Consider the following 13,020-nt stretch of genomic DNA (forward strand, 5'->3'; position numbering starts at 1 on the left):
AAGAAGCATGTATGGACAACTGAAGGACAGACTCACTGAATTCCAACTCAATTTATGTTGAATCTTTCTCAAAATTTTCTTAAGGGTTGTTCTTCACAAAAGATGAGAGTAACCAGCAAAGGCACCGTGCTCCTGATTCAACAGTCCCAGGGTTAGGATGATGACTTGGTGCTGAACAGAGCCTAAGAAACCAAAAGAGCAGCAGGCACCAACCTGACCACACCTGGCACTCACTGCACCCTTTGGAGAGGCCAAGAAAAGACTCTGGAGCCAGAGCCAGCAGTGGCTCCAACTGTGCTTCCATGTTGTGACACAGTGTCTGCAACACACTCGAGTCCTAGTGGAATTAAATGAACAGATCTATTCTGAATAAACTCCCCCAAAGCTCCTGGAGGCTCCAGTAAGAGCAGCAGTACTCAGCAAAACCAGGCACCAGCTCCCCACCAGGTATGTGACCATCACATTCCAATCACACTGCAGATAAATCCTCTCCCCAGCTGTGGCACTTCCTCCCCCACAGCCTCCTTTCCTGGGCTCCCCTTAGTGCATGGTTAGTAGAGACATGAGAGACAGGAGAAGATTAGAGACCCAAGAACTTGTAACAAAGACCCACTTGCTGCCAGTACCTTAATCCCAAACATAAGTGATGTGCAATTGGAGACAAAGTAACCCCCCATTTCCTTTTAAAAATCTTTTTGCACACGAGTAACCTTAACTTCTGTGTTCACATATGACAAGCAAAAGTGACAGACAGTGCAGCCAAAACAGTTCATATATAACTTAGCTATTTCTTTTTTTTTTTTTTTTTCATTTTTTACCTTTTCTTTTTTTTAGATAGAATCTCAAAGGTGGATGTACCTGGGACGTGACTAAGATGACATCCGTGAAGCAGAAATAAGCCACAAAACTTCCAAAGAGGAAGGAATAAGAATGGATCCTTCAGTTTCTGCTTCTAAAGGAGAAGGGTTTTACCCTCCAGGTGCAAAGGAAAATCTGGAACATCTTCACTTAGAGAAGTTGCTATTCAAACCAATTTCTTCCTCACCCTGCAGTAGTGCTTCAATTGGAATTATATTAGATGGGGTTTCAGGGCTTTGGAGGGACAGGAAGTCCGATACATCCATGGCACTTAATGTTTCAGTCTGGGAGTCTGAAGGGTTAACTATCTGACTGCTCTGCCCACAAGAAGCAGGAGCAGAGGAGGAAGGAAAGGTCTGAGGCTGCAGCTGGGAAGCTGGCTGCTCCAAAGCTTTTGAATCAGGTGAGGAACATTCCTTCTTCACGGTGGAGGTGGCTTTGTCCTTGGCAGAGTCTCGGCAGGCACACTGGCACTGGCAGGCCTCCTCCTGCTTGATAATGATAACAGGAACGCTGAGACCAATCTGCTGAACAGGGTTTCCTGAAGGTGAAACAAAGAAAAAACACAATGGAACCACATCATTTCACAGCAGGGAGAGAGAAATCAGCTTTGTTCAATCAATTAGTTCAGTGTCACGCTTACCTGTGTTACCAGCTACTGGTAATGCAGTGGTAAAAAACACCTTTTCTACTACTTTTGGAACTTGTGGCTTTAAAGAAAAAAAACAAACAAGAAAAAAGTGTGAATTGACTCAAATTAAATTTCTCTAAACAGCTATATACATATTCCAGAGACACACAGGAAAACTGAGCTCAAACTAATTTTTTGGTGGTCCTAAAGATTTGGCATAACATCCCCTGCATTACTTGCTGGCAAACTCAGCTTGTGGATTTTGACAATTCAATGACTGAATTCTTAAACACTGCAGTGAAGGCTCAGAAGCCTTCACAGTGCTTCCCACTGCTTCCCATGTGCTCCCACTGCTGTACCTGCAACCACTCACTCATGTCCACCTACAGCTGAGAGCCTAAAGTGGCACCAATATTGTCAAAGAGAAAACTCCTGAAGTTTCAGCTATCCAGATTTACTAGAAAACTACAAACATTCTCTTTTCAGAAAAACTCATTTCATTATCAGTCAAAACTAGGCAGGGACAGAGATTGCAAAATGCCTAAACACAACCTTTACAGAGTTTTTTGTGCTTCTTTGCATTAAAAGCAATACACTAAGGCCCATGTGTATCCCTGTCCTGGATAAACACACTGACACCTGCTGGCAGAAGGAAAGAAGAAAAAAAAGGAAAGAGAGGAAAGAAGAAAAAAAAGATCTTTCTGCACCCTGGGTTTCTCTGTGCTCCAATTATTTCCCTGCCTATTCCAGGGGCTGCATTGGTGATGTGTATACACATTAATGACAAACATTACACCATATGCATCCTGGGGTTTATCTTACAGGTTTGACCCCCTCCCCTTTCAAAAGCAAAGGCTCCAAAGCCCTGCTGGATGTACTGACCATTTGTTCTTGGCTTTGTGGGGAACCAGTGGCACCATTTAAGATCCATTGTAAGTTCTGCTCTCCCATGACAATGCTGGGCTGCAGAATGGCGGTGCTTGGAGAAGGAGTAATGGTTATAGTGGGGTTACTGGTCAGAACAGGGTTTGCACCAACAGGCACAGTCTGAACTACAGCTGGCAGGGGCTCAGTGCCACTGGGGGCTGTGGGGGCAGGAGCCCCAGCAACCACTGAGAGTCCCTGAACGATGGGCTGTGGTGGAGGCTGGCTGTGCTGCAGGAAGTCTTGGTGACTGGCTGCAAACGGTGTGCTGTGAGGAACAGGCACTTCTGGGGATTGTAAAACAGTAGCAGGATTCCCAAACGCAGCTGGCTGTGAGCTGGGGGCGATGGACGAGGGAGCAGCAGGGTTTGCCGAGCCTTGCAGCGCCGCCTGGGCCGCCTCGGGGAGGCCGAGCTGCAGCACCAGGGGGAGGGACAAGGAGGCCGCGTCTGCTGCTGGGGGCGGGACCGCAGCCACCGAGTCGGCGTCGCCGTTAAACCCTTCAATCAACGGAGCTGCTGGAAGAGAAACAGAAAAAATATAAATGCATCTGTTCTCACCAAGTCTGAATGAACTGATTTTTTAGTGAACTCATCAGCTAGCTGATGGTTTTTTGCCAAGTAAAGCATTAGCACGTTGCTAACTTCAGAGTAGTGCTCAAAAACAACCCTAGCAGTGAAATCTTAAAGTAGCTGCAAATTCAGGAAGTTGGTAACACTGGGCTCTACACTGAGCCTGATCAGGCTCATCAGCTCTCTCTGATAAGCCTTTTATCAGTTGTGCAGCAACTTCAAGAAAACAGGATGATGCTTGAGAGCTCCAGTGCCAGTACTGCAGGACAGTGTGATGCATCACCTCCCCATCACTGAGTGCCCCACAGTCTGTGCACACCATTCATCCCAACATCCTGAATTTCAACCCTGAAGTTAAAGTTATTTTTCCTTCTCAGAGTTATGTTGGGCATTAAGCTTCAGTCTGAAATGCTGAATTCAGTACATGCATGCAGAGCTGGCAAAAAGTTCTCTTTGACAGCAGTGCAGATACAACTGGTACCTGTCTGCTGAGAGTCATCCTGATTTGCAGTGTGGTCTGGGCTCTGAAACATAGACTCAAAGATGCTTGCTGGTGAGATTGTGCTGAGGTCCTGTCCATGTGTCTGACAAACAAAAACAAAGAGGAAAACATCACACAATGTTGTATCTCAGGTCTCCACAAACCCCAGTGAAGCAGTGGGTGCATTTGAGAAACAGAAACTCCTCCAATGAACCAGCAACCCTCAGCAATGGCAACACCTATTATTTACATGCTGTAAATTTACACCTAGTTTTTACTACCTGTAATCAAATTTACCAACATAATCAGCAACCCCTACAAAAATAAGTAACTTCTTCGAAAGTAAAATATATTCCTCTGCATCCACTCTTTGTTTAACCCTTATTTCTTGCAGTACCCCATCAGAAACAGACATTAATTGGCTGCTTGCAGAACCTTTTCTGGAGCAAAAAAAAAAGCTCCATTTTATATCCTGGACTATGCAATTCTAGCCATCCACAGGAGTAGAATGCACACAGGAGCTGCACCCTGCTCCCACAGCACAAAAAATAACACATTCTCCTCAGCATCTCAATTTCCTCTATGTAAAATCCAAGCTCAGTCAAGACTTATCAAGAAGCAAGAACACTGTTATGGTAAAATCAGATGCAGAGCTTTCTATAGCAAGTTGAAATAAGCCCAGCACATTTTGGAGGACAAAAATCAAAACTCAGGGAGGATGAGGCAATTCCAGGACAATAACTCACTGGATTAGAGTTCTCCCGCAATTCTGAATCTGTTGATATGAGGCTTAAATCACTCAGACACAGTGAGTGACTTGTATCCTGTGAAGAAAGAAAAACAAACTAAATTATATACTAAAAGAATAATGTCAGAAATGTTTTAAATCACTTTTGAGAGTCTGTGCTTTGCTTATATGGGACCCAGGTCTCAGTTCTAAAATCAAAGAATAAGATTTTTAAGCAAAGGATATTTAGCAGTTATCAAGGATTCTTAACATCTCAAAGTACTTCCAAAAAGCCATATAACCCAGAATTTTAAATCAGCATAGGAACAAATCAACTTTCAGAAAATAAAAAAATTATATCTTCCCAGTTGGTATTTGAAAACCCCAGTCTTAAATGTTACACCTTAAGAACAAGGTGCAGACCAAATGATTTCTTCCCCAAGGTATAGTTTATATCCAAAGACAGAAACATGAAGCAGAAGTGCTACTAACCTCAGACACATTGTTATTGGGAAGTGCATTATAGGTTTGTCCCTTCTCATGACCTTTCATGTGACTCTTGAGACTGTACTGGGTGCTGAAAGTCTTCTCACAACCATTGCTGGGACAGAAGAAGGGTTTCTCCCCTAGAGGCAGCACAGAACACATTTAACAGACTTTAAAACATCCTACACACTTTTAAAGCACCTTTCAGAGCAGTATTTCATACAAACAAGATGTTTAATGTCCCTTCACACATTCAGCATTCCTGGGAGTCCTGCAGGTGAGTGCTTTCCATCTCACCATGGGAACTGACACACAACACAATATTTAATTGTTATGCATCATTACTGGTACCTTTGTGAAAACATGTTCATTGAATTCAAGACCTGTCAAGCATAAATATAACTGGAAAATTTGGATTGGCCTGGTGCAGGAGTTTGCACTTGGCCTTTTTTAACTCATGAGGTTCACATGGGCACACTCCTCCAGCCTGCAAAGGTCTCTCTGGATGCCATCCCCCTCCCTCACATGTCACCTGAGCCAATCAACTCAGTGTCACTCTCAACTATAAATTCATATTAGGATTCTGAGAGTTAATATAAACTTAATAAGCTTAATTAAAGAAAATGAAAACCCCATAGAACTTACCAGTATGTGTTCTAACATGTGTTTTGAGGTGGTGGCTTGCAGCAAAAGCCTTCCCACAGCCATCATGCTCACACCTGAATGAGGCATCACAGGAGAGTCAGCATCAGCCCCTTCAATGCATTAGCTACAACCTTAAAACATGCTTTGCAACAGTCCCAGACTCTAAAAAGCAGGCCCAAAGCTAAGCTCTGTTAGAAGCAGCTATCTCCCAGCAGCTGCTGTGCATGCTGCACATATCATAGCAGCGCTCTGAGTAGGACTTTAAAATCCAAGCACAAAGGCAGCATTTGGGGTGTCTCCTCCATGGAATATACATGGAATACATCCCAGCAGAGAGCAGCAATGTGTTTTAAAAGATGCTCACCATGGCACAGGTTTATGTTTAAAAAACTACTTCAACCATTCTTGCCTTTTAATACAATCACTGCACCCACTGCTAAAGCAAACTGGGAGCCCTTGAGGCTCCAATGCCAGCCAGGCACCTTCACTTATTTCTCAGGAGATCACCACTCCATTCAGAGCAGTACCAGCTGCTTTTTGGCACAGGTGCCTCATTACCTGAGCCACAGCAGCCAGGAACTCACCGAAATGGCTTTTCTCCTGTGTGTGTTCTGATGTGCTTCCTCAGGTCACTGTGCGTTGTGAAGTATTTGCTGCAGCCTTCTGATTCACAGTTAAATGTTTTCCCTGTGTGAAGCCTTTGATGTGCTTTCAACCTAAAAAACATGTCAGAAAAATCCATCTTAGGACTGGTAGGATAAGACAGACTTGGCCTGAGGCAAGCAGGGCATTCGTTCAGATGTGCAGGACAGGATCAAAGACAGAATATTCTGACAGGAGGTAGTGAGCCCATGGCAGTGACTGCTATCAGTTCAAAAGTCCTCCAACAAGGCTGAGACACCCTTGTGTTCATCCACCACCTTTAATGCTGCTGGAATATAAAGAAGACACCACAGTTCTGTCATTCTACCTTTTGGACAGCACTGCCACACTTGAGGGGTTTATATGAGGTGTTTATTTGTACCTGTATGTGGAAGAGGCAAAACAATTGTATTCAAACATAAACACAAAGCAGATGGAACCTGCAGAACAGCAACAGCCACACCCAGAAGAAAATTCACCAGAGCCTTCTCACCTGGAGTGCTGAACACCAGCTCACATGCACAGTGTGATAAACACCAAACTCACCTGTACAGTGCTGAACAGCAGCTCACCTGCACAATGTAGAACACCCTCTCACCTGTACAGTGTGTTAAACACCCTCTCACCTGTACAGTGCTGAACAGCAGCTCACCTGCACAATGCTGGAATACTTTCTCACCTGTACAGTGTGATAAAAACCACCTCACGTGTACAGTGTTGAACACCTGCACAGCGCTGAACAGCAGCTCATCTGCACAGTACTGGAACACTTTTTCACCTGTACAGTGTGATAAACACCCTCTCACCTGTACAGTGCTGAACAGCAGCTCACTGTAAAGTGTGATAAACACCCTCTCACCTGTAGTGTGATAAAAAACCCCTCACCTGTACAGTGTTGGAACACCTTCTCACCTGTAGTGCTGAACACCCCCTGACCTGCACAGCACTGAACACCCCCTCACCTGTACAATGTTGAACATCCTCTCACTGCACAGTGTGCTGAACACCCTCTCACCTGTACAGTGTTGAACACCCCCTCACCTGTACAATGTGTTGAACACCCTCTCACCTGTACAGTGTGATAAACACCCCCTCACCTGTACAGTGCTGAACACCCCCTCACCCGTACAGTGTGTTAAACACCCCCTCACCTGTACAGTGTGCTGAACACCCCCTCATCTGTACAGTGTGTTAAACACCCCCTCACCTGTACAGGGTGTTAAACACCCCCTCACCTGTACAATGTGTTGAACACCCCCTCACCTGTACAGTGTGATAAACACCCCCTCACCTGTACAGTGTGATAAACACCCCCTCACCTGTACAGTGTGTTAAACACCCCTTCACCTGTACAGTGTGATAAACACCCCCTCACCTGTACAGGGTGTTGAACGCCTTCTCACAGCCCTGCACGTCACACTCGAAGGGTTTCTCCTTGGTGTGCACCCTGACGTGGATTTTGAGGCTGTAGGAGGTGAGGAAGGCCTTGCCACAGCCCTCCTGGTTGCACACAAAGGTGTACTCCCCCCGGTGCGTCTTCTGGTGCGTGCGCAGGTTGCCAGCGGTGCTGTAGGTGCGGGGACAGCCCTCAAAGGTGCACTGGTAGCGCTTCACCTGCAGGACAAAATGATGCATCATCAATCATTTTTAATAAATTCTGGAATCCACACATGGATGGAGTCCTTTGATGTAGTCAGACAACAGATTTTGACCCCAAAGCCCCCTCAAAAAACTTATTGCCGCTTAATTCTCTGACAAGAAGAACATTTCTGCTGTGCTCTGCGAGGAAGGAGTGGCACAGGGGGAAGCAGCTGGGCTTGCAGAACAGGAATCCAGCAGAAGGGAAAAAGGAAAAACATAATCCAAAATTTTTCTAGCCAAAAATCTGATAAAACAGTTGGAAAGAACAGAGGAGCCGTCAAACCTGCCCACTACCCACATGTGTAGCACCTGCATTTTAGTCCAGTGCTTCCTGCAGAGCTACTCATTGGTGGAGCAGGGAGACAAAGGAAAATGCACTGTGACAATGCTCCAAACCCACTGCCCTGTGTGCTGAATTCACATCAACACTTTGTGCAAAACAGTTTTCCCATCTCCCATGGTCTAACCACCAGTCGATTCATTGCTTCACTCTATCCCAAATTCAGTGAGCCTTGTTCTTCCTTCTGTGGCTACTGAAACAGGCAGTGCCTGAAGTGTTATGGATCACACCAGGTCACAGGGACACCCACATACAGCTGTCACAGATTTCTCAGTAAGCCACTGAGATCCCCAAGACAGCTTCTCAAGGAACTCCATTTGGTACAGGCACAAGAGATCATTTGTGCAAGTGGTGACACCTCAGGAAATCTCATCCTCTCTTGTGAAGCACAAGAAATACAACCCTGAATAAGGTTATCCTCCACCATTAATTACCAGACTGATGGCTTTCATTTGACTGTTAAAGTTCAGAAACCTCAACACCTCATAGTGATTGAGGAGCCCAAGAGAGGACTTGGCAAGTCACACCAGCTATAAATCAAGCTCTAGACAGTTCTCCATAACAAAACAGAAATAGCTTCTTGGTCACTTCCAACCTGTTTTGTAGAGGACAAAACTGCCAGCAGGACTCCTTTAGGAAAATTCTGTAAAGCTGAGTGATCTTTTGTCTATCTCAATCCATGTCTCTTATTGCTCCCACAACAAGTTGGTATTTACCCTCACCTTGACTCAGTAAAATTTTCCCATTTGGAAAATGCTAAACCCTCCTGTGAGACACACAGGGCACAGAAATACCATAATGTGCTGGGTTTGGCTGGGATAGAGCTCATTTTCCTCACCTGTATAGAGCATGTTTTGGATTTGTGCTCAGCACAGGGCTGATAATACAGAGATGGATTTTTTTAGTGTTTCTCATTCTGCCCCACCAGAATGGGAGTGGGGAGAGGACACAGCCAGGACAGCTGACCCTGAGTGACCAGGGATACCCCAGATCATGTCATGCTCAGGATAGAAAGCTGGGTAAGGAGGAGGAAGGGGAAACAATTTGTGGTCCCCATCTCTGTTAGGTGTGTGTGTCAGGCTGAGCTCCTGCCTGCCAGGGGAAACAAGGAATTCATCCTTCACATTTTCAACTGCTCACTCAGCATTCTCAGAAAAGGGAACAGTAATTTCACCCTAAGCAATCTGCCCTTAATTTACAGTTCAAATCAAACAGTAATTTCACTCTAAGTAATCTGCCCTTAATTTACAGTTTGAATCAGGCAGAAATCCTTGGGCATTTATTACCACTAAACACCCAAGAACTGCAGCATGGTTACAGGGCAGTTAGGAAGCCTGGCTGTGCTGAGGCAGCCACAACATGAGAGCACAGAGCAGCAACACACCAGCACAGAAAACACATTTTATTGCATGAGGAGGGTGCAACATCCTCCCCCAGGATCACCAGATCCAGCACAATTTGTGTATCAGTGCTGAAATAAATGTTCCTTGTTAATTAACACTGGAAATTAACACTTTAACAACATTTCCCATGGTACACAAGGGATCTGACACAGGCAGAACTACCTGAAAATCAAGGGAGGGTTCTGTTAAGCTTTCCAGGTGTTTACATTGAGGTTTAGAAGAAAAAGGACAGTATTAATTACAGATTAAGCTGGTTGGTTCCCAGCTGTCACTGCCCATGTGTAAGGGAAGGTGGCAGTATCAGTTTAAAGGCCAAATCTTTATTTCACAAATTCTTCCAAGCAGCAACATCACCCTCACATTCTGAGCAAAACAAACCTTTCTGTGGAGCTCCAGAGCATTTAATTCTCTTTTCACATCAACACATCAACACTGCACACTGTTCATACACACAGAACCACCAGAGATGACCTGAAAGCCTCACAGGGACAGCAGCAGGAGCTCCAGGCTGCCAGGGCACAACAGAAAAAACAAAGCAGCAGAGGCCAAGCCCTGGGCAGGCAGCACAGGGCCCAGGGACTCTGAGGCTGTGGCTTCTGGCCAGGGACAGTGAGGTGCTGCTGGCAGAGACATGATCCAGCATTCACCTCAGAAAACTCAGTTGTGCAATAGGCAACAGGGCTGGAGAAAGCAGAGCCTCACACCCTGGTTCAAAGTCTACAGTAACTGCTCTGTTTGCCTTTAACTCTTCCTGAGCTTTCCACGTTCCCCACAAATGGCTACATTTTCAGTGAACAAGTAACTGGGTTTGAAATAAGAAACTGTAATCATGTTTGTTCTTACCAACACAATTACAGTGAGAGATGTATAACAGAATTTAAAAAGACAAAGGTACTAAAGTGCAAAATCCCTTTTTAGCTTCATAAATGTCGAAGGCTGACCTGAAAATCTAAGACTTTAAAACAATTATTTCAAGTGTTAAAACTGTTGCAGACATTTTGCAATACCAAAGAACAGAGCTGTTCATTTTCAGAGATGACTCAGATATTTGGGACCTTTAGAGCTTTCCTTTCCTCACCTCCAGACAACTTATCAGACCTTTGAAACAGCAGCCAAAAAAGCCTTTCACACGTGCTCAGGGCCACTGCTTTCACATGGTGGTATCACTGGGAAATCATTATGGTATCTGCTTTGGGAAATTAATTCCAGAAATGGAAAATAAATTCATATAAAGCATTTCACTAGGAAATTCCACACCCAACAAGCCTTCCCTAAAGAGTAAAGGTGAAAAAATGCAGTCAGTAACTGACAGCAGGAGACTCAAACAGGCTCACTGAACACACCTCAGCCCAGAAGGGGACTGAGACTCCCCAGCTGCAGATCTGAACCCCCCCAGCCCCATTTCCCAGCTCTCAGCTCTGTGCTGAGTGTCACTGTGCCACCTGCACTCATCACCCCTCACACAACTCAGGCAGGCCAAAAAAAGGAGCACTAAGCCATCCCTGAGCTGGTGTCACAGCCAAATTCCATTTGCTCTTGCACCCAAAAAGAAGAGTCCCAGGACGAGCCCTCCTCACTGTCCATCCATAGAGAATTCATTAGGGAAAGAGAATTAAGAGTAAACTCAAAAAGAAGAGTCCCAGGACAATCCCCACTGTGCATCCAGATAGAATTCATTAGGGAAACAGAATTAAGAGCAAACTCAAAAAGAAGGGTCCCAGGACAAGCCCTCCCCACTGTGCATCCAGAAAATTCAGTTTCCCTACTGAATTCTAAGAACAAACTCAAAAAGAAGAGCCCCAGGACAATCCTCACTGTGCATCCAGGTAGAATTCATTAGGGAAACAGAATTAAGAGCAAACTCAAAAGAAAACAGTCCCAGGACAAGCCCTCCTCACTGCCCATCCAAATAATTCTGTTTCCCGAGTGAATTCTAAGAGCAAACTCAAAAAGAAGAGTCCCAGGACAATCCCCACTGTGCCTCCAGACAGAATTCATTAGAGAAACAGAATTAAGAGCAAATTCAAAAAGAAGAGTCCCAGGACAATCCACACTGTGCATCCATAGAGAATTCATTGGGGAAATAGAAAAACAAAATTAAGAGCAAACTCCATTTTAACCAAGCAGCCTGGCCTGACATCAGCTTAAAGCTTCCTTCTTCTTCTTCTCACAGCATCCCTGTGACACAATAAAACTACAAATAATTTAAAATTTGGCATCTCACACGTGGTACTCCAGCTCCCAGTAATGGCCTGGCCCTTAACTGTGACCTGAATGTGAGAATGTGGCCAAGCCCAGAGGAACAGCTCAGGCTGTTCCAGCTGCCTCTGAACTCACAAAACAACGACCAGAGCAGAAGAAAACCTGGAGATCACTAAAATGTCACACACCACCGACACAAAGGTGTGCCAGTGCCACACCCTCCTGCCATCCAGTGCCACCAAGTGCCTTCTGGCAGGTTCCTGGGGCAGCAGCTGGTGTCAGAGGGAACAGGGATGGCCCTGGCAGCTCTGCTGGGACACACACACTGCAAAGCTGGGGATGACAACCAAAGCAGATTTACACAAAACCTCTCAAAAACGAGCAAAACCACTGCTCCTCTCCTGAAAAAACAGCAAAACTGTTGCACCTCTAATGAAAAACAGCCCATTTCAAAGCCTTTAAGGTGCACAAAGCCCAGAGTCACATGCAGGTACTCACTTCCTTCCTCTTGGTTTCTGGGCACTCAGACTGCAAAGTGAGAGTTGCTCCTTCGATGTTCCTCGGCATGGGAGTTGAACCAGGATTTATTGTCAGGTGAATCTGATCTGGAGAAATAATGTGTTGCACGTAACCCTGTGACATCCCTTCATGATCTGCTATTAAATGAAATCCTTCTTCGTGACCCTCGGGTAAAAAAGGCAAGTGGTCACCGCACTGTCCTTCATCCTCCTCATCCTCCAGCACGCTGTGGTCCTGCTCGATGAGCACGGTTGTCCTGTCATACACCGTCCCGGACGAGGAGGACACCAGCCCGTTTTTGTCAGCGAACCTCATCATATTTTCATCCTGGGCTAAATCGTCTTCCTCCCCTTCATAGTAGACGGCGTTGCCCTCGGGGCTGTTCTCGCCCATGGCTCCGCGCCTCTCACCGCGAGCTCCGCCCGCAACGGCTCATCTACAACACAACCATGGGCGGAGAGCGGGTCAGGCGGCTCTGCCGGCCCGGCCCGAGCCCCGTTCCGCCCTCACGCACAGCCCCAGCGCGGCCGGTGGCGGCGGGGCCGGGCCGGGCCGAGCGCGGCGCTCCCGCCCCGAGCGCGGCGCTCCCTCACGCGGCGCACTGCCGGTGCCTGCGCAAACCGCAGCGCTGCGCTGGGCTCAGCCCGTCCCCGCTCCGTTCCCCCGTCCCGCTCCCTCCCGGCCGCTCACCGGGTGCCGGCGGCGGCTCCTTCCCCGCCCCAGCGGCACCATGATCGCCGCGACCCCGCTTCCGCTTCCGGCCCCGCCGCACGCCGGGAGCGCCGCGCCCGCCGCGGGGGCTGAGGGGAACGGGGAGGGCCGGGCAGCGCAGCGCCCCCTCACGGCCCTCAGCGACACCGAGCGCCGCGCAAAGATCTTTTTATTTAAATACAATGATTTAAAAACTCTCGTCGTTTTAACAAGTTAAATAAAATACAGTGTAAATATC

General features: G+C 46.5%; 1 protein-coding gene across 2 annotated transcripts; it reads right to left on the reverse strand.

Annotated features, from left to right (window-relative positions):
* Positions 1-746: 746 nt before the first annotated feature.
* On the reverse strand, positions 747-12,812 carry MTF1 (metal regulatory transcription factor 1). 2 transcript variants are annotated; one of them, XM_059488836.1, is made up of 11 exons: positions 12,762-12,812; positions 12,051-12,507; positions 7,342-7,580; positions 5,909-6,040; positions 5,325-5,398; positions 4,686-4,819; positions 4,213-4,290; positions 3,467-3,569; positions 2,372-2,928; positions 1,502-1,568; positions 747-1,399 (listed from the first exon to the last, which is right to left on the reverse strand). In XM_059488836.1, exons 2-11 carry the CDS (start codon positions 12,462-12,464, stop codon positions 1,005-1,007), a joined length of 2,193 nt encoding a protein of 730 aa, XP_059344819.1. In that variant the 5' UTR covers positions 12,465-12,507; positions 12,762-12,812; the 3' UTR covers positions 747-1,004. The 2 variants fall into 2 exon arrangements, with proteins under 2 accessions (XP_059344819.1, XP_059344818.1); XM_059488835.1 differs by having other exon boundaries at positions 2,372-2,931.
* Between the last annotated feature and the right edge of the window lie 208 nt (positions 12,813-13,020).

Source organism: Ammospiza nelsoni, chromosome 25 (genome assembly GCF_027579445.1).
Source record: "Ammospiza nelsoni isolate bAmmNel1 chromosome 25, bAmmNel1.pri, whole genome shotgun sequence".
Classification (NCBI taxonomy): domain Eukaryota; kingdom Metazoa; phylum Chordata; class Aves; order Passeriformes; family Passerellidae; genus Ammospiza; species Ammospiza nelsoni.